The following is a 27,842-nucleotide window of genomic DNA, read 5'->3' as shown; positions in this document are numbered from 1 at the left end:
CACGCACAGAACAGACCCACAGACCGACCGCAACATAGCTGTTGACACCATCGTGGACTCAAGACGTTACTGATGCACATTAACTTTATTAAGTGCTGGCTGATTACCTGATTTGCTTGTACTATATTATACATTTGACAATTTACTCAGGATTCTGAAGTTCAGAATCTGAACTTGGACTTGGGACATCAAAGTGGTTGATGGATGGTCACATCAAAGGTAAGGAACAATGTTTCGATCGGTGTTTGTGCTGTGCTGTGCTGTGCTGGCTTGGCGGGTGGGTGGGTGGGTGGGCTGCAGAGTATTAATGCTGCAGTGCAATGAAATACTTTTACAATACAATAATACCAACAAAAAAAAGTCCTGATTTCAAAATGTACTTCATAAATCAAATGCACTGTCTGTCCTGCCATGTCCAAAAACATATGTCCATTTTCCAAATAATAATCGCAGCATGTATTAGTCTACTATTTGTTTGTTTGATTGATTGATTGATTGATTGAAGACTTTATTAGAAGTTTGCATAGGAAAAGGTACAGTTTCATGACGGTACAGTTCACTGGTACAAGGTCTACTAAAAGGAGATCCATGAAAAGACTAAGCTTATTTCCACAGGAAACCATGTATCTCATATAACATTGAATGACAGACGAATATAACACAGTAGGCTACTATGCAGTAGATATAGAGTCTCGAGATGATTGCGTGTCCTGGAGATCTGGGTCGTGCTAGCCTTGGACCAAGGCTAATATCATAGATGTAGCCTATTTTTATCTGTCTGACTTTTACTTTCGTATCATAGATAGATGTGCAAAATGTCAGAATGATACTTTGATAAATGTATGATAATGTAGCATTGGGTCTATGATAGTCTTGATCCAAGGCTATAGAGCCGCAAGAGACTTTGACCAAAGGTTGCACTTGCAACATACCTAAGCTGTGCACAGGCCTATATGTCATGTGGTGTTGTTGTTAGGGTAGGACTATTTGTCACCCTTCATTTGCATATGAAATGTGTCAAATGTGGCAAACAACACATTGAAGAGCCATAACAGTTTTAATTATTCTGATTATTCATGATGATATTAAGTCCTACAGGCTACTAACAGTGCACATTCGTCCCCATACATGCATTTTAACACTGCATTGTTCCACTTCCATCCCTAGGCCTATTTGTTCTCATGAGTTGTCACAGGGCTATTAATAAAAGCACTGTGGGACATTTGTGGAGCGTTTTTTGCTGTTTAAAATGGCTTCTATGGTCTGGCCTATATCTTTTTCTATCCACTAGAGGCTGCACTTGTACTTGTACTTGTGACTGTGTGTGTGTGTGTGTGTGTGTGTGTGTGTGTGTGTGTGTGTGTGTGTGTGTGTGTGGTGTGTGTGTGTGTGTGTGTGTGTGTGTGTGTGTGTGTGTGTGTGTGTGTGTGTGTGTGTGTGTGTGTGTCAGCTTCTTTACTCCTAGTTAATTTCTAGCTATTTTCGTGAACACAGGATTTGTGCATCCTCCTGTTAGAGATGAAGATGCATTATTGCACCCTGGGCCAAGTAGGCCTAAACTTTCCTAGATATCCACGTGGAAACTTTTTGCAAGGATGCTCATTGTATTCTGGTGAATGACCCACATATTGTTATTGTTCTCGGGTATGTATTACTCTTTTACTTGTGCTGAATGCATGGGCATTTCACCAATCAGATATCGTCCTTTGAAATGTTGTTGTCACTGCACCTGAGAGGCTGCTACACTTTTTTCATAGTCACATGTCACATTGTATACAGGGCTTACAGGCTGTCCCTGTGGCCTATATTGAGAGTTGTCAACACTATACAAGATGCCATCCTTGAGTGTTGTATTTGCACACGCCAGGACAGCACATAGATGGTAAGCCCAGGGATTATTATGAGCTAATTGTTTGTGTATCAACAAATTAGCTACAGTATGAGCAATAGGCTATAGTAACACACACATGCAATAGAAACATCACCACACACTGTGCTTACTCCCCTAGGATATTAATGTTATGATCTGCAATACATAGGACCCCAATGGAAACAAGCCCTCAGGCCTTTTTGTGTTATTTTTCATATTTCTCACTCAATGCCTCGCTTATGCTAGATCACCCTGGCGTGATCACAGTAGCCTTGATTTTACACTTGGAGTTGGATGAAGGTCTCGAACCAGGCCACGACAGCAACCAGGCTACCACAAGAATTGAGTGGGAGAAAAGGCAAAGGTGCCACTGGGGTGTGCATGTACACTACACAGGTTTACATGTCTGGGACTGACTTTGACAGAGGAAACACTCGTTCCCAGTGGTATGTTGAAATGTGAGCATTGCGTTTGTTTGTGCAAAACGATGCCTTGGCCAGCCTTTGTTTGTTTACAGCCTTGACTCTTTACAGTACGGCTGGGTTATCTCCCAGCCGTTTTACAGTATAGCTACAAGAAAAGTGCTTGCATTTTTACTTGCTGCATAGAGGGACACAAGACATCCAACATAAGACTCCACTTCACTGCAAGCCAAAATTCAAGCTGACCTAATTTTCCCCAAGAGAGGATACTGAAAAGAAAACAAGGTTAGCTAGGGATAAAATAGGAGGAGCCAGGGGCTACAGTGAGTTCAGCAGAGGACAACTGTATGTGAGTGATTTACATTAGCGATTCAGGGTCTGGAACCAGGCTACCAGCCCTATCATGCTATACTGTTGCACTTAACAATATGTTTGTTTTTGTTTTTTGCCTTGCGGGCTATTATCTGTCATAGATACGGCTATTGGAGCGTATGTTTTAACATGGGACATGGGTCATTCAATAGAGTTTGATTCAGGTAAACACCCACAGAAGAGCTGATTTAATAAGCAATTCTTTGTGATGAGATGAGATGAGATGAGATATACTTTGTTATCCCTGAAGGGAAATCGAGGTGTTACAGCAGCATAATGTGCTAAAATAAATAAATAATCAGGCAAACAGACAAACAGAAACACATGGACATATAAACACATAAGACCAGGGCCGTCAAATTTAAATTCCAAGAGAGGATGCTGGAAAGAAAACAAGGTTAGCTAGGGATAAAAGAGGAGGAACCAGGGGCGACAGCCATAGAGTTCAGTAGAGGACACCGGTGTCTGACCCAGCCCTATATATTGAATGACCATATGGTCATTCAATGTGATGTATTATTCCCAGCTAAACACCCACAAAAGAGCTGACATGGCATTTTAAATGTTCAAATTCCACTCATTACTACTATGTCTTAAAATCCTGTGCTATAAATGAACAGTGGTGGTGTAGTTAGTTATGCATAGACCTATTTTCATACTGGGTTTAGTTTGTAGCCTAATCATGTTGCTTCATGAACCATGATGATTCAGCATATAAAACTCTCTCTTTGACGATAACTAAGAATCTAGGCTAATCACGGGCGACCCATTTCATCCAAGAGTAGGAGAACGATCTTATAACTTCTCTCATTGACACCAGAGCTCATTTTAGGTGTCGTCATGCTTTCTTGCAGATCTACATGCTCATAACACATCACATTGCAAGTCAACGCATTTTGAGCTTAATTGTAGATTTGCCATTTTCGCAAATGGTTGTAAAGTTAAGAAAATAGGACATAAGAGTGCTTAAGCTCATCTTCAGATTTATTTTTCTCTCTCAGGTTAACCACTTAAGCCCAACAGTATTATGTTTTGTCCTATGATGGTGCAATACAACCTAAAATTCGCAGCATCACAATGTGTTCAAGCTTGCAGATATGCTATGTTTGCTTTTTCTCGCCAATGTAGGCCAATGTGTGTGTTATCACTGCTGTCTCTACTGTCTCACCTGCCAGTGAGGTGCCCCCACCGGGAGGATGTAGAGCCTTCGCTCTACTCATCCCGCCTAACTCTCCCTGCTGACAGGTGCCGCAACACCCCGTAGGATTAATTTACGTGCAGTGATATCACCCTCCCCGCCTGTCTTCCCTACCCTGAACACGGGCCAATTGTCTTTGTATGTATAGATGCTTGATAGAGCCAGATGCACCATAGTGGATTTGAACCCACAAGCTCTGTGGTGGTGGGCAAAATACATTATTTCTGGAAAAGATTTGCTTACAATGACATGCCTGTAGTTAAACTGTAGTTATCACTCCCCACAAGTAATGAAATAACCTGACTTAAAGGGATATTTCACTTATAACATGTTTGGGGTAATTCTAACGTCTACTCAGGCATAAGGAGACCGTAGGTTTTCAATTCACTTTTTTCATTTCTTTTTTAGATTTTTGGGGGGAAATGAAAATAATAATAATAATAAAATATAAATATAATAAATAGGCCTATATAAAATAAATGAACCAAGAACAGGTGTTTTCGATTAATCATGGTTAAAATGGTTTGAAGTTTATCAAATATCTAACTACTGAATCAAGCAACTTAAAAACTATCTGGGGTGCTCTTTTATGCCAGAGTAAAACAACCAAATATGTTCAGTCAATCCAGTCAGACGTCCATTCACAAAAAATGTACTGGCATTACCCTGTGTCAACATCTCAACTTCACGTTTTTTAGCCTCGTAAACCAGACTCAGAATATGATATGTTTATTGTCATGATGAAGGTTTACACAGGACAGGCGTAAGAGTGTGAAATTATTTTCACCCTTTTTATTAGATAAAGAAAAAAAGGAAAAAGGCAGATACAGGACAGCAATATCAAATTAAATATACTGTATATTATGGTGTGTGTGCCATATATTACAGTCTTGTGGAAGTAAGGCAGGACTTGGCAGCAGATATCAGACATGTAATAGTATACGTATATACTGTACTGTACATATGTGTCAAGTCTTATTTTAGCCCCTGAAATGCACCCATACATTCTTGGAAAATCGTACCTCCGTGCTATTTGCAAACTGTTTATGAAGTATTCAACCAATCAGTCAATCAATCAATCAATCAATTGATGAAATGCATCCATTCATGTATAGTGCTAGGCTTTTTTTTATTTTATTATTAAAGCTTGGAACTAAACTGTAAACTGTGCCCAAAGGAATTCTATACTGAGTCATCCCATGGTAATTGGGTGGGAGCTTTGCCTTCATGTGTGATGCGTAGTACGTAGTAGAGTACATCATGTTCTGTTCTACATATAGGCACGCTGCACACATAGGATGTACACAGTAGGATCAGTACAGTCTATGGCTATGCCCTGGCCCCTGGGCGCACCCACACACACCACTGACACAATGTACACAGCAATGCATGTGGTCTCCTGCACTGCCTTGCGTTCCAGTGTTCTACTTTGTCATCCAATGGGAGCGGAGCATGGCTAAGCGCTTGTCATTGGCCAGTGGTGTAAAGTAGCTGAGTTACTGAAGTACTATACTTACGTACAGTTTTGAGTTACTTTTACTTTACTTGAGTAGGCCTATCTCCAATTTCCAATACTTTTACTTCGACGCCACCACATCTCAGAGGAGGCAAATTTTATACCTTTACTCCAATTATTTTAAAATGTGAATTACAGGTTACTTTTAGATTTTGATTTATCACCACAATACATTAACAACTCTGTATAATACATTTCTGACATTTGAAAATAGCAGATCTACAAGCTCAAGTGAGCTTGTAGATCTGCTATATTTTCAAAAGATGTGCACACATTTGAAAACTTGAAATGGGTGAGGAGTTCTGCATGAGGAGTACATTTACTTTTTTGGTAGGCTAGTACATTACTACAGTACCTGTACCTCTGGTACTTTAAGAACATGTTGATGTCAATACTTTTGCACTTTCACCCATAAGTAAATTGTGAATCCACTTCTACTTGTAACAGCAGTATGGATATACAAAGTGTGCCTACTTCTTCCCCACCACTGACACACAATGTACATACAGCATCAGCATGTGGTCTCCTGCACTGCCCTTGCGTTCCGGTGTTCCAATTCTCGCGTCCAATGGGAGCGGAGCATGGATACGCGCTCGTCATTGGTCCAGCGACGTCGGCCAATCGGCGGCGGGCGAGGCTTGCAGAAAGCACAGCCGCGTACACGTGCTGCCTGCCTTGTGTACGTTCTACGTAGTACATACAGTACCCAATGTGTGTGTGTGTGTGTGTCTGCTGCAGCTACAGCACCAGATGACATGTTCAAAGCAGTCGCAATCTCGCTCTCAGCGGCAATAGTGATCGAAACGGACATTCTTTTTTTGATTACCGAACGTATCGTTTAAAACCACGTAGAGCCGGAACAACCAAAGGGCCTTTCTTTTACGGAACCGAAGGGATACTAATAACGAGACAAAGTGGAGTAGTCTGTCCGCGTTTATGCTGCTGAAGCCGCGACACTTCACTACTACAGCCAGACAGACGCCCGTCTGCACACCGTGGTAGGGAATGATTGCTTAACACAAATGTAAAATTTTCGTGGCATTACGATTTGGCATTTGTGTGATCAGTGGTTCTCAAAGTGGGGTCCGGCCGACTCCGGCGGCGACCCTCGGGGGTCCTTGAGGGAGTTCCAGGGGGTCGACCCAGCTAAATGTTACTTAGGAACCAAACCAAATGGACGTACAGTTTGTACAATAACATCGATTTTACAATATAATCGGGGTCCCAGTCCCAGCTATTAGAAATTAAATGGGGGTCCGTAGCCTATTGCATGTCGAACTGTGTGTGTGTGTGTGTGTGTGTGTGTGTGTGTGTGTGTGTGTGTGTGTGTGTGTGTGTGTGTGTGTGTGTGTGTGTGTGTGTGTGTGTGTGTGTGTGTGTGTTCTCAACCATTAAAATCGACTCTTATAACATATCTTTTCAAATGGGGGTCCGCGGGCTACTAGGTGTCAATTTGGGGGTCCTTAACATGAAACAGTTTGAGAACCAGTGATGTACGGCTATGGTTGTGCAAATGGCCAGTGGGGGAAAGGAGCGATCCACTATGAAATGCCATTCTCACTGTCAATATCATTGTAATAATAATAATAATAATATATCCAATAATAGACTTAATTCTTATGAATTGACTGCTTGGTTTATGGGTTGATTTGTGTTAATCTTTCTTAATATTACGATCTTGCATTGGGATTTATTATAATAGATTACTAATACTCAATCTACGTCTCACACACACAGGAGTATAGCCTAGAATTCATTGTTTAGTTTAGGGTGGACTTAACCTTATGAAGCCTCATTTTGAATTCTTGGTTGCATGCTGGTGGTGTTCCATAAAGTAAATAGCAGATCTACAAGCTCACCATACATCACAATCGTGACAGGTGGTGAGCTTTAGATCTGCTATTTAGTGAGCACTACACCGGACAATGCAACTAGTATAAATGAGGCTTGAAGACAAGTAACAACATTGTCTGCCAGTGCACCTGCCATAAACCTGGCTGTTGCTGTTGAGTTAACAACCCTCAGCACTGCAGTGCTTTCAAGAAGCAAGTTGTAACTGTTGTAATTGCAAGTCATTACTCCCTTTATGCCTTCTCCAGCCAGTATGACAACAGATACAAGGTTTTTGATGCTCTGATCTATATATTCTTAATGGCCAGTAGACCTGCGGCAGTGTGCGCTCACCAGCAGCATTGGACCAGAGCCTAGATGTGCGTGTGTGTGTGTGTGCAGTGGATGAAACATTGACAGTGTTTAAACACGATAAGATAAAACTTTATTGATCCCCGTGCGGGAAATTCATGTGTCGTAAGTAACAACAGTAGGCGTGAAACGCTTCATAGGTGGGTAAGGGTAGAGAGATACGGTCAAATAAAATAAACAGACAGACGGCTAGACATTGCAATTTGCACTTGGTCTGGCTGAGTTGACATGTGTATATTATATAATGTTGACTGTGTTTTTTTTCCCCTGCAACACACAATGGCCCTCCTCTTAGTTCTTGATTAGAAGGCGACAGTGTGTTTGTATAGGACGTGTGGTTTTAGTGAGTGTGTTTCCTGTGGATGTGGGAGAGAGGGGCCATGTCTGGTCCATGCATGGGTGGCCCAGCGCAGGCCATAAGATGAATGTTCCGTGCATGGGTGGCTCAGTGCAGGCCATGACGTGGGTGGTTCACTGGGGCAAGGATGGCATATCCAGGTATTCTATTAGCATGAGCAGGCCTGTCTTCCATTGGCCCGGCCGGGTCTCTGGCGTGGCCCGTGGAAGTATGCATGGCTGGCAGTCTGTCGTGAATGATGCCCAGTCACAGCTTGCCTGCAGCCATTACTTGGCCATCTCTTTCACCCAGCTGCGCCTCGCACACAGGGCAAGCCATGTGCTAGCCTATCTGACTAAACGTTTATATACAGTATACTGTATATACAGTATATCATGATAGCAATTTTAAGTAATACTGCACAGCTCTACATTAAAATCAGGTGATCCAGGCTAGATGCTTGCCATCACAAAATTACATATACCATACATACATTAGTCAAAGCTGTAATGTACAGATGCTAAATGAACAACCTGGCAGGAAGGGGATACGTTGATCTGGCGTTATACTGTAGTAGTGGAGGCTGAGGCCTCGTCTCCTTCTGAAAGTGGCTCCTTGTAGGGCTTAAAAGCATTACAAGTGGATATATGTTGATTATGTTGTGCCAATTAATAAATAGCACTTGACATCTTGATATCTGTGTGTGTAGTCGCCAGATATACAACCTCTGGGGATTACGTTAAAAAATATATAGCCCCTTTCCTTCCCTCTGTAGGCTTATTTTGACTGTCCTCTTAATACAAGTGTACTTACCTATGAGGACTAACAGATACCTATCTATATTCAGATTTAGACATACATGCACTTGCTGCATGCAAGTGATGGCTGAGGGATCTGAGTGTTTGGTTTTCTTTTTTGAGCGGTACTAACCGCTCCTACAGCTCCTCTGTACAGCCTGTACATCTGGCTTTGTCTGTATGTACAGTATGTACGTATGTATGTATGTATGTCCCACACTTGGCTCATTGGCCAAGCTTTCCGGGACGCTTAATGAAATGAACACATAAAAGGCACCGCTCACTTCACACTGGGTGTGATTCTTACTAGACATGTGAAAAAAGGTCTAACAGTTGGGCGCCAGGCGCACATGCGCTCGCACATGTGCTTGCACCCACTCCCATCCATGCTGTGCTATTAGGTGCCAAAATGAGACCGTTGCCAAGTATCAAAGGCAGAGGCTCTTGAGTGTGTACTTGCAAGGGAATTGTTTTGCTAATGTTTGCTAAATGTTTACTCAATTTAAGAGGTGAGGTTCTGATTGAACTGTATGCTCTTATTGAAATGAAGGGAAATGTCAAGACAAAGATGGATGTACAGAAAACATTTAGAGGGAGGATGTGTCTGCACATATTTAGAAGAAATAAATTGGTCTATTATTAATTAGCTTTGCTCCACAGGAAGTATTGAACGTAACCATTCCAACAACCACTCTGAGAAGTTGTGTGTACCTAAGCATGATATTCTATTCTCTTTTTCTCTCCCATCAGGTGGCCATTAACAGCTCAGGCAAGTCAAGAAGGCAAGTCACGACGAGCCCATCTCCAGCCCATCTGTCAGAACACTTTTGCCAAGACTGTTTCATGAGCAGAAATTCATTGGAAGCCACTTCTTCTATTTGGAGGATTCTGCTGTTTTGTTCTTGAAAGACGGCACTGTCCGAGAACCCTCAAGAGGAGGGTTGTCATTTTTATTTCTCATGAGAAATCATGGTTTTCTCTCCTTTAGCTCTCTTCAATAATCATTATCAACCAGCAATTATGACAGGCCTGTGTAGACATATTAGTCCCACCTAAAGAAGTAGACCTGATATTGCTGTCGCCGTCGTTCCTCGCCTTAAAACCACCAGTTTTGTCCAACTCTAGTATGAGTTATGACAACTCCAGTTCGGCCCCTAGCAGCAACACTCGGGGCCGAGTGACGAGGGCAAGCGAGAAAGAGAAGGAGAAAGAGAAAGACGTGAGCTCAGGTGGACCCGGGTCCCCGAACAACAACATCGGCGGCCAGCCTGGCTCTATCGTTGCCATCCGGGAGCATGGAGGAGGAGGAGCAGGAGGGGAAGAGGCGAGAAGTTCCTCTCCCAGCGGAGCGTCTGGGTCCGTTGGCTCGTCCAGGGACCAGAGGGGGCCCACCTCGGACGACACGGACGGCCTCTCCAGCGGCAACGACTCTGCGGAGAGGGAGAGCGAGAGAGGTATGGAGCGGGAGAGCAGGTCTCGCGGGCACCAGTCCACGCACAGCTCCCACAACTCCTCAAACGGCAAGGACTCTGGCATGATGCTGAGCAACAAGAGGTAAGAAGAATACATCTTCGTCAGCGTTGTTGGATGGAAACCTTGTATGTTCAAAACCGTCCGTTTTGTATTTATCATTTAAAAAAAACTATTTAAAATAGTGAAAATAGCCGATCTACAAGCACACAACGCCTCGCACCGCGAGGCGTTGTGTGCTTGTAGATCGGCTATTTTCACCAGCTTTGTGCGACAGTCTTGTATGGTGAAGCAGGGCTTTACTTTACGAAGAAAAACATACACATTTGACACTTGGAGATACGACAGTGACGATAAGGTAGATTGGGTTGAAGGAAAAAGAAGTGCACACATGAGAAAGAATCTCTCTCTCACTCCCTTTCTCTCTCTTTTGCTCTGTCTCTCTCTCGCTCATAAACACGGGCGCGTTGTGAGCTTGTTTGGCCAACAAATGTTATCAGAACATGGACGCTAGGTTTAATTTTTGTTAAGAACCCATTGAAAGAAATGTACGGTAAGCCAGCACAAAGGATTCACAAAATTGAGGCAGTTCTGTACCTCTGGTGCTTAATCCTCTTATATAACGTCACCTGGAGACATTTAATGGCACCTCACCTCCCAGTGACTTGATGCGCCTGCTGACACCCTCTGACCACTCTCACATGGCAAAACCATTTAATGGCACTTCACCTCACCTCCCAGTGACTTCATGCGCCTGCTGACAAATGTGCGCTCTCCCTCTGACCACTCTCACATGGCAAAACACGCATCATGATGGCACACAAACCACCTCAGTTACTAAGCAACCACTGACACGAATGAATCAGTGCCATGTGTCCATTTGCAGAGAAATGTAACCAGTGTTTTTTATTCTTTTTTTAATGATCAGAATTATCATAATAATGTGGAATTGAAATTAGTTGATTTAGACTGTTGATTAAAAATCACGTGCCCACCTAATTGATAACATCTCACTCTGACCGTTCTGACAGCTGCTCTGACTGCCTTCTTTTGACAGAGAAATCAGTGATTACATAATAAAGAACCTGTGTTTAAAAAAGCATATGGTGTAGGCATGTGTGGAAACCTTATGCAGAGCATATTCAAAGCTTCAAACATTGTCATTTTTACAATCTATGGACTATGGAGACTTTTTCTATGATATCAACAGACTAAACCAAAGGGCTATGAAATATAACATGGCATATAACCAAGAGGCTTTGTACAATTGCATTATTTGGGAGGTATTCATTAACACTTAAACAAAAATGTCAAATGCAATTGTTGTTTGATTATATGATTATTATAAAAAGTGTTAAAATAGGTCATTTTACATCATCTAGTGCCAATTCTGTTAATTCTAGGGGCTCTCAGGGTTCCTTGAGGGGGCTTAATAGGTCTATATCACTTCTGAACTCTGCTCTGTGTAGTTGCTTGTGTTTTAAAACACTGGTCCTCTTCTTCCCAGCTCCAACTCCCAGAGTCTCTCGCCGCCCAGCGGCTCCCTGGCATACAGCCTGCTGTCCACCAGCTCGGAACGAGACCCCCCGTCCACCTCGGGCTGCAGCAGTGACCAGTCGGCCCGCGTCCAGACCCAGAAGGAGCTCATGAAGGCCCTGAAGGAGCTCAAGATCCGCCTGCCCGCCGAGCGCAGGGGCAAGAGCCACTCCAGCACCCTGGACGCCCTCAAGTACGCCCTGAACTGTGTCAAACAAGTCAGAGGTGAGAATTCTTTGTCTGAAGGTTTATTCAACAAGGTTCACCTTACCTCAACTAAGAATGAGGGTTACGAGGGGACAACGAATGACAGGCAGCATTGTGATCCTAAGGCCAGCTGAGTAAAGCTTGGCATACATACAACAACAAGTTTCACCTTACTTAAACTAAGAGTGAGGGTTGCGGGGGGACAGGAAAGGCAGCGTTGTTGTAATACTAAAGCCAGAGTAGAACTTGGCACACTTACAACACAGGTTTCACCTTACTTCACCTAAAGAGTGAGGGAGGTTACAGGGGGACAGGAAGAGGCAGTGTTGTTGTATCTTAAATCCAGAGTAAAACTTGGCACACATTCAACACAAGTTAGTTTCTTTACCTTACTTAAACTTAAAGAGAAAGGGTTACGGAAGGACAGGATGAGGCAGTGACGCTGTAATCCCATGGAAGGGAAACACACACACACACACACACACACACACACACACACACAGTTCTTCTGTATATGTTGACTTTAATAATCAAACGCTGATCTTTGTCTTCATACAGAAGTCCTAATATAGTGAGCAATTATGAATGAAAAGCAGATTGAGATACTGTAACTTGAATTGGAACACTAATTGGAACACATTGAAGTTCTCTGTTTTAATTGCAACAACGTACCACTGTACTAGGGTTTGGTTTAGAAACACAATGTTTTTGGTTTCAATGGTGGGTGAAACCTGATGCTAATTACTGTACATGGCTGGTGCTGCTGTTGGGAGCCTAACATAACCTAAACCCTGTGGCAGATCATTGCCCTGTACAACCTTTGCAGACTATTATTAGGATGTTTTGCCATCTGCATTTATTATTACTGTAATTTGTAACACATCACGCACCGCAAAGCGACATGTTGTGAGCTTCGAGATCAGCTGTTTGCTATGTTTGAAATCTTTTGAACCAACAAGTATAAAATAGAGCTTAAGTGATTCAAACCAGGAGGAACCAGGGGTGTGTTTGTATCATACAATGTAAATGAAAGTGCGAGACTGATTGTGAATACTATTTCTCCAGCCAACCAGGAGTATTATCACCAATGGAGTGTGGAGGAGTGCCATGGCTGCAGCTTAGACCTGTCCACCTTCACCCTTGAGGAGCTGGACAACATCACTTCTGAATACACCCTCAAAAACACTGTAAGTTATGAACATGTCACTACCGCATATGACTCGACAAACCGGATCCCCCACTAAACCTGGCTGAGTTCCAGCTCAGCGCAAGGGGAGTTCATTCTACGGAACAAGGCAACCTTACAGTGTGAAAGCCTTTGTAAACTTGCCCTGTTACCTCGAACGACCTCGCCTCGCCATAATTGTTACGCAAAACCTTTGTCAAAGATGACCTAATGGAAAAATAAAAATACATTTGAATAGTACAGTACTTGACAGCCAGGTCCATTTACAGTTTGTGATTGTGTTCTTCATCAAATTAATATCTCAGGAACTGCCATAATATTCTGTCTGTGGAATTGGGCTCACGGCAATAAATGTCACCGTGACCAAATGGACCATAACAATTTTAACGTTGCTCATAAAAGCCACTTAAATTCAGCTATGTGAGAACAGGGAGGGCACATGCCTGACCCATTTCCAGGCAACCATTTTTAGTATGCTATCTACAATAACTGAATAAATAAAGGAAAAAGACTGTGGGGAAGACACTCTTAAGTTTGCAGCCAATACATTTTCCAAAGCGATTATCATCATTATACATATGCATTTGGGCCATTTTGAAACAACCAGTGGTCACTTTGTGCCTCAGCCACACACCTTGAGAAAAGTATGTTTGAATTGCACCTTATATTGCTATTATGCTGTGTACCTTTTGGCCTTTTATGTTCTGAACAATTTGTTTTTGCATTACGTCTCTCTTAATACTGTACATCAATGGTACACTACAGCAGAGATTTCAGTGTTGTGGAATATCCTTTTTAGTTTTGAATAACATATCACGCACGTACGCTGCAACCCGAGTGCAACCTGATCCCATCCACTCAGTACTAAAACAAATGCAGGAGTTAAAGTGACAGACATTCGCTTGTGCCGTTAGTTTGTTTTTCAAGAATGCAGCTGATAACAGGTTCTTCTCGCGTCGTCAATGATGTCAACCTTGCATCGCTGACGTGTTTGATAAAGGTTAACCACTTGAACCCCAAATAGTCAGTCTGTTTGTCAAATTGTGCAATGGGCCACTCTACAAACTCACAATGCGTTACGCCATGATGCGCTTGGAGCTTGTAGATATACTATTTTCTTTTTGCCTATTTTTGTAGAATGTGTGCCCAGAATAGAGACATTAGAGTTGATTTGGTTAAAGCAACTCAACTGCACCACTTAGTGGCCGTGGTCCCTTATTTTGTTTGGACAAGAATATAGTCAAACACAGCATTGTTTTATAGTGAGTGTGGGAGAATTGATAACAAACAAGAGTAAAAGCAGTTTTCTGAGGAAAACAGTGAGGGAACACACTGGAGCTATTTTACAAAGATAAGACAGGAACATGCTGTGTGTAACAGGGCCAAGCTGTACCCAAAACAATAGATACCAGGCCTGCCATCCAGGCACAGAACATCATGTTCTTGATGCCAAAGGAACATCATGATAACAATTTATTGTGTAATTCTACCATGATTCTTCCACAACATTTGACAAAATCACATTGAATAGTTAGTCACGGTTACATGTAATTGAATAATTAATGTCACAATTATTTCACCTGATCGCAATTATTTTAGCTATTCGCATTTCTTTTCCATTTCCGATTTACATTCACACTTTTTCAAATGAGCAAAAATAGCAGATCTACAAGGTCACAGCGCATCGCGGTATTTGTGTCTGACAACTAATCATCAGCTAAAATTCCATGATGGTGACAGCCCTATGAATAGCTCGACATCATCATCATCATCCGCGCTGGGTCTCAACCTGCGTCCCCCTCTGTCTCTTTCTCCAGGACACGTTCTCCATGGCCGTGTCCTTCCTGACAGGGAAGGTGGTGTACATATCACCCCAGGGCTCGTACCTGCTGCGCTGCAAACCCGAGCGCCTCCAAGGCACCATCTTCTCGGAGCTGCTGGCTCCCCAGGACGTGAGCACCTTCTACAGCGGCACGGCGCCCTGCCGCCTGCCCCCCTGGGCCACCTGCATCGGCTCCGGTGAGAGAAAACACTTACATTTTGGGTGCCGATTTGGGAGGAGCAAACCTATACATCTTTAAAACTTCACTGCGGGACTTCATCTGTCTCATTTTAGATGTTGCTATATTGTCGCTGTAGTTGTTAGATTTTTTTCACCAATACACAAAAATCTCTTTCAAGTAGATCAGCGATTTCATAGAATGTTCACCCCAGGATAGGGATGCCATGGTTAAATGAACACTCTGGATGTACTAATCATATCTAACCCCCTCAGTCTCCCCTCCAATGGACTGCACCCAAGAGAAGTCCATGTTCTGTCGTATCGGCTGCGACCGGTCGCAGGGCGGGGACCTGCGCTACTACCCCTTCCGCCTCACGCCTTACCAGCTGACCATCAGAGACTCTGACGCGGCCGAGCCACAGCCTTGCTGCCTGCTCATCGCCGAGAAGGTCCACTCTGGATACGAAGGTAATGACGCTTAGAAAAGAAGCACAGTGTTGTTTGTTATGTTGTACAGTTATGTCAATGACCGAGTGTGTTCAGACCACTGTTGGTGTCTCTACTGATGTCGTAACAGAGGCTAAAGGCCCATTCCCACTGGGCCAGATAACAGATAAAAAAATCTCTTTCTCCAGATATTTTTCCATTCAAAGTGGATGGTAGATACAGATACAAAAAATATCTACCACAGATATTTGCCACAGATACTTTTATCTGTGGCAAATATTTTTTTTTATCTGTATCTACCATCCACTTTGAATGGAAAAATATCTGGAGAAAGATATTTTTTTATCTGTTATCTGGTCCAGTGGGAATGGGCCTTAAGGCAGTGATGTTTTTGCAATTTCCACTTTGAAAATCACTGCCTTTTAAATCCTTTTAAAGGATAGGAAAATGGGGGATCAGTTTAACTTAAATGGGAGATTGTTGGTGTCCCTATTTAGGGGGGCATGTCGTTTTTGTCAGCCACAAGCCAATGATTGGATGTCAGTGGGAAAGAGTTTAACAGTTGATTGTGCCCTTCTTCTAGCGCCCCGTATCCCCACAGACAAGAGGGTCTTCACCACCAGCCACTCGCCCAGCTGCCTCTTCCAGGAAGTTGACGAGAGGTCAGTACTCCCCGTCGATCGGCCCGCTGCTTTACTACAACGACGGCATTTCGCTGTGACGTTGTGTAACATTGTACTTTGTATTGTGCGTGCACACACAGAGCGGTGCCGTTGTTGGGATACCTGCCTCAGGACCTCGTAGGAACCCCCATCCTGCTCTACCTCCACCCTGAGGACAGACCCCTGATGGTGGCCATTCACAAGAAGAGTAAGTCTTACCGTCTGTGTGTCTTAACCCATTTAGGCCTAGAATTATTGAATGCTTTAACCAGTGAAAAATAGCAGATCTACAAGCTCACAGCGCGGCACCGAGTGCCGCGCTGCGAGCTTGTAGATCTGCTATTTTTGAAAAAAGTAGTGAAAATGTGTGATACGATTATCGTGAGTGTTTTGTATCACGATAAACGATAATGATGATTATCGTCCCATCCCTAATCCCTAGGAGCCCTCCGCTGTACTGCTCTCTCTCTCTCCTGTACTCCTACGCTCAATAATGTTCTCTCTGTGTCACCTCATCTTGTCACCTCAGTTCTGCAGTTTGCAGGCCAGCCGTTCGACCACGCGCCCCTGAGGATGTGCGCCCGCAACGGCGAGTACCTGACCATCGACACCAGCTGGTCCTCCTTCGTCAACCCCTGGAGCCGGAAGGTGGCGTTCATCGTGGGGCGTCACAAAGTCCGGACGTAAGCTCCCCCTCCCCTCACTGCTGTGCTCGAAAAAATTAGAAACGTGCAGAAACGTGAAAAAACACAACGTGCTTTTGGGGTTCAAGGATGTTTCAACCTTTCTAATCACCCACCTCTCTTCCCTCCGGCGCCTCGCCTCTCCAGGAGCCCTCTGAACGAGGACGTCTTCACACCGGGCTGCGAGTCGAGCCGGGTCACCACGACGGAGATCGTCCAGCTGAGCGAGCAGATCCACCGGCTCCTGGTGCAGCCGGTGCACAGCAACAGCTCGCAGGGCTACAGCTCGCTGGGCTCCAACGGGTCCCGCGGCTCGCGCTGCTCGCACCAGCAGCACCTCAGCGCCTCCTCCAGCGACAGCAACAGCCCCACCATGGAGGACGCCATCGCCGCGGCCGTCTCGCACAAGCCTGTGAGTGTACAAAGCATCAGTAGCTATACGTACGTCAGGTCGCATAGTTATTTTGTGCTTGCGTGACTTAAATACCAGAGAAGGTTAGTTGAATGGAAAACGTGGTCTTGACTCTTGAATTGCTGCTGTGCTCTTTGCAGATGACGTTCCAGCAGATTTGCAAGGACGTTCACATGGTCAAGACAAGCGGGCAGCAGGTCTTCATTGAGTCCCGCAACCGCCCACCGCTCAGAAAACACGCCAACACAGGTACAAGGGACAGGCAGTTACATATCAATGCATTTTGGACAGGGACTTTTTAAAGAATGGGTTCATGTTAACTAAAATGTTAACATAGCTAACTTAATAGGTGTAATAATAGATGACTAATGGACTTAAAAGGCAACTCTATAAACCCAAGCTTTTACAAGTAATTTGTCATTGCAAATGCAATTTGTCTTTAAATCCACCGACTGGAATGAATATCATACGTTAGGTTCACGGTACCACAGCACAGGCCTCTCTGCTTTCTCCCTGCTTTCCTCAGCGAACCATTTACTCAACTGAACAACTGCCATTTTCTCCCCTACCTCTCCAGGCACAGCCAACGGCCTCAGAACCACCAGGATCGATGCGATCAGAGCTCTACCCGAGCTGCCCTGTCCGCCCAAAGACCTGATCCCCGCAGCGCTCGTGCCAAAGGACTCTCATACTGGCTACTCCTACCAGCAGATCAACTGCCTGGACAGCATCATAAGGTAAGGCGTGCACACCGGTTCAGATGACCAAGTTACGTGGCTAAATGCACAACCTGAGATGAAATAATACAAATGTTGTAGTAGGGCTATCGATTATTTTCTTAGCGATATTGATTACTTTGTTGATTAATCGAATAATCGAGAAGAGTGTTTTTTAAAAGATAATTTTTTTCAATGACTCGTTATATTGTCATTGTGAAACACGTGCTCACAATGTATCGTTGTGCGACGTGTTGTTGAGGCACATTCTGCTATTTTCTTGAATCTTGAATGCACAAAATAAGGATAGATTATTAATCAATTGTTTTTTTTAAATGATCATAAATGGATTACAAATTATAGTAATCAATTAAATCCATTAGGTTGATTGATCGATTGATTGATTGATTGAACTGTTACACCCCCTAGTATTTTGCATGTCCAGCTTTTCACCATCATCTGACCCGGGCGTGTGTGCTCTCAGGTACTTGGAGAGCTGTAACGTTCCTAATACGGTCAAGAGGAAGTGTGGCTCCTCCTCCGGCACCTCCACCTCTGATGATGACAAGCAGCAGGAGTCCAACGGCAGCAACAAAGGTAGCTTCTATTCTTACATCTTATCACATGTCATTACCACCTGCCTATTGTACTGGCTTGACCAAATTGCCCCCTATTGGTTTTGTATGGCCCTCGTCACGGCCAACCCCTATTGGTTGGTCTTGGGGAGGGCGTGTAGACATTAGACAAACAACGTGTCTCCTCACATGGAGTGTCCAGCCGACAAGTGGTGAGGTTCACCGGTAGCAGCTTCCCGGACAATATAATGGCAGCTATATTTAGACACACCAAACGGGACACCTGTTTTAGTTTAGTTTATACGTTTATTTTATTCCATTCAATAAACATACTGAATTTCATACACAAAAAAAAGGGTTCGACTGAAGCCTAAGCTTATTACTTTTACCCTTTTGTTGTTTAAAATAATACACCTTGTCAAAGTATTCAAACACATCGATTCAAACACATCGATTCATGTACATTTTCATTCGACAATACAATATCCAAACTTAAATAAAATTAAATAAAAACATGTTTTCTCCCTAAAAATAGTAATAACAATAATAACAATTTTAATAGCAATAACAAATATTACATAATTAAGTAATTTAACCAAGAATCCCAATAGGACTTGATCGTCCTTTTTACTCTGTATAGTTATCTCTTGCTTTGTGTTTAAAGTAAACAGTTTCTTAAACGTACCCATATGTATGCATCCTGTAGCTGAATAGATAGGAGGCTTCTTGGACACTGGACAAACCTGAATGAAAACCAATCCTGATAGCATTCCATATGAAGGACCGCCGCAACATATTAATATTGGTTATTTTTGTACACGTCCGACTCCGAGCCAGTCTGAACCCATTCACTGAATTTAGATGTCACCAGGACGTATCAGTAGGCGGAGATCACTGATCGCCTGGCTTAGTGAGATGATTAATACATAGTTGGTTTTCCCACATAAAAAGAGAAAGAAAGGACAAAAAACTTGAGCGGGGCCACATCTACTCTTTCTGTCTGGATTCATTAATATCAAACAAGATGTGGGTCAGTCCCTCCCTCCCTCTCATGTGAAGCAATGTCTGTTTCTGATTACGGACAGTGATATGACACAGGGCTTTGTGACATACCAAATGTTTGAAAGTTTTTAAGGCAGTTCACAGACACCTTCTCTACTGAAAGAGGCTTTCAGGGGCTTTCAGTAGAGAAATAAGGGGGGGAAACACTCTAGTGTCAAATTTCACACAGATGCAAGTCAGTATAGTTAAGGTCAAACCTTTTTTGTGAAGAGTTTAGTTATTTTTTTGACTTGAGCTGGCTGTATGATTTTCTGCAGGCGCACCGGTGAGCCTAGGGCGGGAGCCGTCGCCTCTCCCTCCTCTCATGGGCAGCAAGGCGGAGAGCGAGGTCTCCGTCACCTCGCAGTGCAGTTTCAGCAGCACCATCGTGCACGTGGGAGACAAGAAGCCTCCAGAATCAGGTGTGCAACAACGCTCAGCACACCTCCTTCTACCGCCACCGCCAGTAGTAGGCCAGTCAATCTTGAAGCTAAAAAAAGGGCCTGACCCAAAAGAAATTGCAATAGTAATCATTCAGGGTTTTTTATGATCCTTAGGGTCATCCAAAAACATGTTAAAAGTTTCCCATTATATTCTTAGTGGATCAAGCTTTTAACATGTGTTTTGGATGACCCTAAGGATCATAAAAAACCTTGAACCATTACTGTTGCAGTTTCTTCTGGGTCAAACCTCAGATTGACTGGCCTATAGTGTGAAACGCCCAGCTCAATTTAGTCACTCGTACTTATAATTGACCGCCGCTGTTTTTATTCATCGGTCATCTTTTCTGTTCCGTTCATCGCAGACATCGTCATGGAGGAGACCCCCTCCACGCCCACGCAGGCTCCCGCCGCCGCCTCCGCTCTGACCGCCTCCTCCAAGGTGCTCAGCCCTCCTCCGCGTCCCCTCGCCCTCCCCCCTACGCCGCCCCCTCAGTCGGCCGCCGCCCCGCAGCAGCCGGAGAGGGACGGGGGGTGGAGGAGCGGAGGCGGAGCAGGCAGCAGCAGCAGCCGCTTCGGCCTGACCAAGGAGGTGCTGTCGGCCCACACCCAGCAGGAGGAGCAGGCCTTCCTGGACCGCTTCAAGGACCTCAGCAAGCTGCGCGTGTTCGACCCCACCGCCTCCTCCACCGTGCGCTGCCAGACCACGCCCTCCAACCCTCTGGCCAGAGGTAGGGACACGGAACAGCTCTCACGCAACAACACACCACACCACACAACAACACGCAAGCGATCGGCGCAACAGGCGCTCCTCGCCCAAACCTTTTCGGCATCGGGAGCCATATTGCCTCCGAGTGATGTCCGGCCTTTCTTTCGTCTGTCTTCCCCAGGCGCGCGGTGCTCGCGCGACTACCCCGGCGCCAGGAGCCGCAGCAGTGCGGGCCGCAGGCACGGCCGCGGAGGCAAGAGGCTCAAGCACCAGGAGACGTCGGACCAGCACAGCTCCATGGGGCTGAGCAGCAGCCTCACCGCCAGCGCCGTGCACTCCCAGCCTCTGCCGCTCACCGCCGGCGCCCCCACCACCTCGTCCTCGTGGCCCACGTCCGTGGGCTCTCAGGCCAGCCTGCCCTCGGTGCCCTTCCCCACGGGCATGCTCCCCATGTACCCCATATACCCGCCTCTCTCTCAGCACATGCAAATGGCGGACCCCACGCGCTTCCCCATGATGGTGGTGCTGCCCAACTACATGTTCCCCCAGATGGCCCAGCCCGGCGCCGCCCACGGACACTTCTACAACCCCAACTTCCCCTACCCCGTGCCCACGCTGCCCGCTCCCACGGTCATGCCGCCCGTGGCGGCCCACCCCATGCCCATCCCCGCCACCCACGTGGCCACGTCCCGCTGCAGCACGCCGCAGTCCTGCAGCCAGGCCCCGGCCGAGCGCGACGGCGCCGAGTCGCCCCTCTTCCAGTCGCGCTGCTCCTCCCCCCTCAACCTGGTGCAGCTGGATGAGGCGCCCAGCACCACGGCGCTGGCCGCCGCCGCCTCGCAGCAGGCCACGCCTTCCGTGCAAGGGGCCGGCGCCGGCGGGCAGAGCTTGTCCAATCAGAGGGGCTCCACGGACGCCTCCAAGGAGAACGAAAACGAGAATGTGAGTAGGGCTGTCACGATTATGACATTTTACATGACGATTGATTGTGACTCAAATAATTGCGATTAACAATTTAATTGTGTTTTTCTCGTTGACAATTACATTTCTTGTTTGGCTTTAAGGCTTTGAAGTTGATGTATGACGGATAACCTATATATACAAAAAGAAAATCACTGTGACATTTATTTTCTTTTTTTGTTTGGTTTTTGGTGTTTGAAACAAAAAGCTTTTTGTTAAAAAGTTACCCAAGCTCTATTTCTGTTGCGTCTCCAACGTTATGTTCTTCGGGGCTCTCCTCCTCACGTTTTCCCCTTTCCTTTGTGTTTTGTTTCCGCCAGGGCGAGGCTAACGAGTCCAACAACGACGCCATGTCCACGTCCAGCGACCTGCTGGACCTGCTGCTGCAGGAGGACTCTCGCTCCGGCACCGGCTCGGCCGCCTCCGGCTCGGGCTCCTCGGGGACCGGCTCCTCGGGGACCGGCTCTTCGGGGTCCGGTTCCGGTTCCAACGGCTGCAGCTCCTCAGGCACCAGTGGCACCCGTAAGTAGACTCACTGACACACTGCAGCATACTGCGTTCACCCATTTAGGACGGGAGCGCATTATTACTTGAACCATTATTTTATGCTTTAGCTGTTGAAAAATAGCAGACATACAAGCTCACAGCGCGGCACTGAGTGCCGCGCTGCGAGCTTGTAGATCGGCTATTTTTTGAGAAATGGTGAAAATGTGTGCAAGTCTTTGAATATTTTGACCTGACTCTATAAATGTCTACTAAATCCTAACGGGTTTCTGAAAAACCTATGTTTCTATGTCATTGGTGCTCGAACGTTTTCATGTCAAGGACCCCCAAAATGATATGCATCTCGAAATATTTAGTTCCAGCAGATCTACACGCTCGCAGCGCGGCACTCGGTGCCATGCTGTGAGCTTGTATATCTGCTATTTTTCAATAGAATAAAATAATTCCAGGTCTTAACACCTTGGTTTTCCAATAGGCTCTATGCAAAGCATCCATATTGTAAAGAAATTGGGCCTCTTGTCTCGAGTTCGGGTGCTGATATTGTGAATGTTGGCTCACTGGAAACACTCTGCTTCAAAGTGTCTTGAGGGGGGGTTCCAAATGGCCCCTTATGGGTCTGTCCTTGAAATTAAAACATTTGAGAACCACTGTCTTACACTAAATGCAACAGAGCCTTCATTGGTATCATTGGTAACGCCATCTTCAGACTCCAGGGCACTATGGGCATTGTGATCCACATTTCGTTATTATATCGACCTCTCACCCTCTTTTAGCCTTGATTCCACAAGTTACAACTGTTCTACGTATGACCATCTAAAGAATGAACTAGATGAGAAAGAAAAGCAAACCAGCTCTTTTAATGCGCAGAAGAAAAGAAAGAACACATTCTAAACGGATGTGGAGAGATCAACACAACAGTTAATTAGTAGTATTTGCAGTGTAGCATATTGAACCCAATAATACATGTTTAGTTTAGTTTATTTGATCATCTCACATACATGTATACAAGTCATACATAAGGCTTAAAGGATACAACGACAAATATTTAATGCAGTTATCATGGAAGTATTTTATTTCTTATTACAACACACTGCTTAGACGTCATCTGGGAGTGGGGGTGCTCTTATTCGTCATCCTTAACAAAGAAACAAGTGAAATAAAAACATGGCCATGCCATGCCTTTTACAGACTTGCTTTGCCTCATCTTGCCTTACCACTAGATTGAGACACATCTAAAATGTCACCGTTTCACCTCTTTGTCCCTTCCAGGGAGCAGCCAGAGCAGTCACACCAGCAAGTACTTTGGCAGCATCGACTCCTCCGAGAACGACCACTCCCGCAAGCAGCCAGCAGGGGGCAGTGTCAGCACAGGGGGCAGCGGCGGGGACTCGGGCGAAGAGCAGTTCATCAAGTGTGTCCTGCAGGACCCCATCTGGCTGCTGATGGCCAACACGGACGACAAGGTCATGATGTCCTACCAGCTGCCAGTCAGGTGAGACCCCTGAAAAACACCTACAAATGTCTTCTAAGTCCCAATTGTTTTCTGAAGAAAAAGAAAATGATGTTTCTTTAGCTATGTTAGCAAAGTTTTTAATGTCAAGGACCCCTAGAATTATATGTATTTGACCCGCGGACCCCCGTCTCAAAATATTTAGTTCCAGGAATATATAAGAATATATTCAAAGATTTGCATAAATGTTCATTTTTCGTTTATTTTTTATATCTGCTCAAAGTATAACAAATAATGGTTAAAGTGGTTACTTGACACAGATGCGTTTCCGGTCTTAAAGGAACACCGTAGTCGGCATGTTTTAATGGCTCACCTGCTGGACATAAGATAACTTGAGTGGAAACCTTCTATAACATCCCAAAACTGTTACTTTTCAGTGTATCCAACGTAGATATGTTTATTTAATCACAAGCTCGTGCTAATAAAACATTAAAACAAAGCAGAGCAATGAAATGTATTTCAATAAGGATGTGAACACCTGACCTAACAGTGGTAACGGTGACAGTACCCGTTACCTCAAGAGAAATATATCGTCACTGACGGGCAGAAACCTTGTATCTCCAAGTTTCAAATTTGTACGTTTTTTTTCGTAACGTAAGGCAATGCTTCATCGCACAAGACTGCCGCACAAAACTAGTGTGTTTGCAGATCGGCTATTTTCACTAATTTAAATCATTTTTTCAATGATAAATACGAAACGAACGGTTTTGGACATACAAGCTTTCCACCCGACGACAGCGATATATAGATTCATGAAATTCTTTTGGAAGAAATTTAGAGGAAATAATTGTTGTATTTAATCTTTCAAAACAACCTTCTTTTTTTCCTTTTAAGTAGCAAACCAAAAAAAAGGGGATATTTACTCATGTCGTCCGACCCCACTGAGTTGCCTGAGCGTTGGTGACATATGGTGACATCTTCATCTTCTGTGTGACAGGGATGTGGAGGAGGTGCTGCGTAAGGACCGCGAGCGCCTGAGGAGCATGCAAAAGCATCAGCCACGCTTCACAGAGGAGCAGAAGAAAGAGCTCAGCCAGGTCCACCCCTGGATCCGCACCGGGCGCCTGCCCCGCACCATCAATGTCTCCGTAAGTGTACATAAGACTACTTAACTGGCCAGGAAGGGGTTAGTCTGCCTTGGGAGTCTGAACTGTCTTGTTCTGAGAGTACCTATCTGGTAGCACAGTGGGTCAACCTTTTCAGGCCGTGACCCCCAAAATAATCATATTTGAACTGGGGAAGTTGAACTGAGCTCAGTTGGTCTGTTGTTGAGAGACTACTATGTCAGTGGTTCTCAAACCTTTTCATGTGAAGGACCCCCAAAATGATATGTATTTGGCCACGGACCCCCATCTCAAAGTATTTAGTTCCAGGGACCCCACAGAAGCAACATTTTTAGTTACAACCGTTCGCATTGAAAATACTTATATTCAAAGATTTGCACACATTTTCACGACTTTTTCAAAAATAGCAGATCTACAGATCTACTCGGTGCCGCGCTGTGAGCTTGTATATCTGCTATTTTTCACTGGTTAAAGCAGTCAATAATTCTTTAATCGCGACAGCCCTATATTTGGTTACACATAACTAACCCCCCTTCCCTTTGCCTGCTCCTCTCTCTGTCTTCCAGGCCTGCACAGGATGCAAGTCCCCCCCCGCCGTGCCTCCGGCGCCCCCCTTTGACGTGGAGATCCACGAGATGGAGCTGTGCAGCGTCCTGGACGCCACTCTGGAGGAGTCCGCCGCCGGCAAGGCCAAGAAAACCCCTCCTCCGTCCTCCTCCTCCGACGCCGCTGTGGCGATGGACGAAACCCCCAGCAACGAGGAGGCGGAGGAAGGCGGCGGTGAAGGGGCCAAGAGGCAAAGCAACGACCAGGAAATGACACCCGAGGAGCGACGCAACGCGGTCAGCTCTGACCCCTGCTGAGAGGCTGGCCAAAAGACCAAGGACATTCAGTATTAGTGACCTTTCTCACAACGGCCGCGTTTTCCCACAGACGTTATTTTTACGCGCATCTTGGAAGATATCGCATTGGAAAATGCCATAACCCGCGAAAATGGGAAAACGGCGGGATTCGTTCGGAAGGAGCTTCTCCCCGACACTGGTGTCAAGAAGAAGTGCACATTCCATGTTGACACATGCCTATATACGGTAGATATGTATAGATGGTGACAGCGGACTTGTATTTAATTTGTACAGTTGTTTTATTTGATGCGAGTCGGGCTGACATGTACAATCGGCTGCTATTTATTGGGTCAAGTGACCGTTCAGCTCATTATTTAAAGAGCGAGTTGAAAGACATTGAATGTGTTACAAAAGTGGCACTTTATTGAAGGTGGATATGTCTCTCGGGCCTGTACTCCCTAGGGGGAACAATGTCCCTTGTATGGTCTAATATCCTCTCTGCAGTGTGTTTGTGGGGGGGGGGGGGGTCCTCTGCCTACCTCTCCTTCTCTTGTTGAATGTGAGCCAGGTTATCTGGGTTTAGTGCCACACTCTCATCTGGAACAGATTTTTCATGTTTAAGCTCTGGGAAAGTGTGTAGCCTCAGCCGTATAGATACATTGTACATTGAGAAGCAGGTCGACTTTATTTTGTAAGCATTGTGTATATTTTTATACTCCCTGGCTGCCACTTGTATATGGCGAGAGAAGAAATGCCTGGAAAGAATGGACTTGTATTGTAACAATAAGTGTATGTTTAAAAGAAATGATCAAAACACAACAAGAAAAGTGGAAATCTTTAACCTTGATGTACTATTTTGAAAAAACAATCGGACCCTCCCTTTCCTCCCTGGGAAAAGAGACTTGTAAGACCTCAGTCTTGTGGCGCCACAATCTTATTCCTATGACTGGACAATGGAATGTTTGGACAAAGTGGTTGTCACCTAGAGACCAGACTGACTGGACAGTTGGTGTTTCTCTTCGGCTGGACATTACTTGAGTCGTCGCCACACCTTGCACGATTTGCGCCATGCCTGACGATGGACATATCGCTAATCGCTCACATCAAAAGTATGTGAACACGAACCTGTCTGGAATCTTGGCGCCGATGACAGTTGCCAGAGTCGGCGAGATATTTACCAGGTCGGGGGAAGGAGAGACGGACGTTTGAACATCTGAGAGTGTTTTCCTATCTTTTATTATTCTCTCTCTGTCTCCTCTCTTTCCTCTCTGTGGCGCTGTTCTGGTCATGTGGTGAGCTATGCTTTATATGGCGTCAGTGGTGGTCTGCGACCAGTTTCTAAATATTTTTGTGAACTTTGTAAAAAAAAGAAGAAAAAAAAGGGGAAAAAAAGACAATAAAATGAAAATGAAATGTTTCTGTGTGGTAAAGCCTGGTGTTTTTATTTCCTTCTGTTTGTCGGACTCCATGGTGTTTTGAAATCTCCTCTTGGCCAAGGCTGTCCTAGACTTCGTCACTGTCGGGCAGAAACCTCGTATCTCCAAGTTTCAAATGTGTATGTTTTTTTTTCAAAAGTAAAGCCCTGCTTCATCGCACAAGGCCGTCGCACAAAGGTAGTGAAAACAGTAGATCTACAAGCACTTGTAGATCTACTGCTTGTATCTACTGCTTGTATCTACGTGCTTGTATATCGGCTGTTTTCACCAGTTTAAATGCCTTTTTAAAATGATGAATGCAAAAGGAACGGTTTTGGACATACAAGCTTTTCACCCCACAACGACGACTTGTTGGTTGTTGTTTTCCAACAGTTTAGCTGGCTGGCTGGAGAACGTGTCCAGAGGGGAACGGAGGAAGAGAACTCATACTAAACCACAGTCTTCTCTGGCTCTCACTGTGGTTTCTAGCCAGAGTGGTCAGCACCACAGCTTAAAAAAGACAAAGGCATGCCCCTCATTTAGACGCTACGCGCAAACCGGCAGTCTGACTTCGCTGCACATTGTGATTATGACAATGAGGATGATCATGATTACAAAGTATTGCAACGAGAATGCAAGTTATTTCTTCCTCTAGCTAATAAACAAACAGACTTGTTTTTGTATTTTTTTGTAACGTGAATCCGTACCTGGATCCATGTATTTCAAAAAAAACAAAAGGAATGGAAT

General features: G+C 44.9%; 1 protein-coding gene across 4 annotated transcripts; it reads left to right on the top strand.

Annotated features, from left to right (window-relative positions):
- per1b (period circadian clock 1b) lies at positions 1-27,055 on the top strand. Of its 4 annotated transcripts, XM_080741972.1 has the most exons (20): positions 1-219; positions 9,465-10,268; positions 11,692-11,945; positions 12,993-13,114; positions 14,931-15,132; positions 15,389-15,583; positions 16,146-16,224; positions 16,326-16,432; positions 16,754-16,907; positions 17,055-17,319; positions 17,460-17,568; positions 17,897-18,056; positions 18,520-18,632; positions 19,930-20,073; positions 20,457-20,822; positions 20,982-21,742; positions 22,081-22,282; positions 23,534-23,756; positions 24,712-24,862; positions 25,405-27,055. In XM_080741972.1, exons 2-20 carry the CDS (start codon positions 9,841-9,843, stop codon positions 25,699-25,701), a joined length of 4,332 nt encoding a protein of 1,443 aa, XP_080598098.1. In that variant the 5' UTR covers positions 1-219; positions 9,465-9,840; the 3' UTR covers positions 25,702-27,055. The 4 variants fall into 4 exon arrangements, with proteins under 4 accessions (XP_080598098.1, XP_080598095.1, XP_080598097.1 ...); XM_080741969.1 differs by having other exon boundaries at positions 20,457-21,742; XM_080741970.1 differs by lacking the exon at positions 1-219 and adding an exon at positions 6,320-6,376 and having other exon boundaries at positions 20,457-21,742.
- Positions 27,056-27,842: the final 787 nt, after the last annotated feature.

Source organism: Nannobrachium achirus (genome assembly GCF_963921795.1).
Source record: "Nannobrachium achirus genome assembly, chromosome: 14".
In the NCBI taxonomy this organism is placed as follows: domain Eukaryota; kingdom Metazoa; phylum Chordata; class Actinopteri; order Myctophiformes; family Myctophidae; genus Nannobrachium; species Nannobrachium achirus.
This window is presented reverse-complemented; position numbering and strand designations above follow the sequence as displayed.

Coding starts and splice junctions, on each gene's coding strand:
- per1b (XM_080741969.1), top strand. CDS start 9,841: ATGAGTTATGACAACTCCAGTTCGGCCCCTAGCAGCAACACTCGGGGC. Junction 13,115..14,930: donor AATACACCCTCAAAAACACT/GTAAGTTATGAA, acceptor CTCTTTCTCCAG/GACACGTTCTCCATGGCCGT. Junction 18,057..18,519: donor TGCCTGGACAGCATCATAAG/GTAAGGCGTGCA, acceptor GTGTGCTCTCAG/GTACTTGGAGAGCTGTAACG.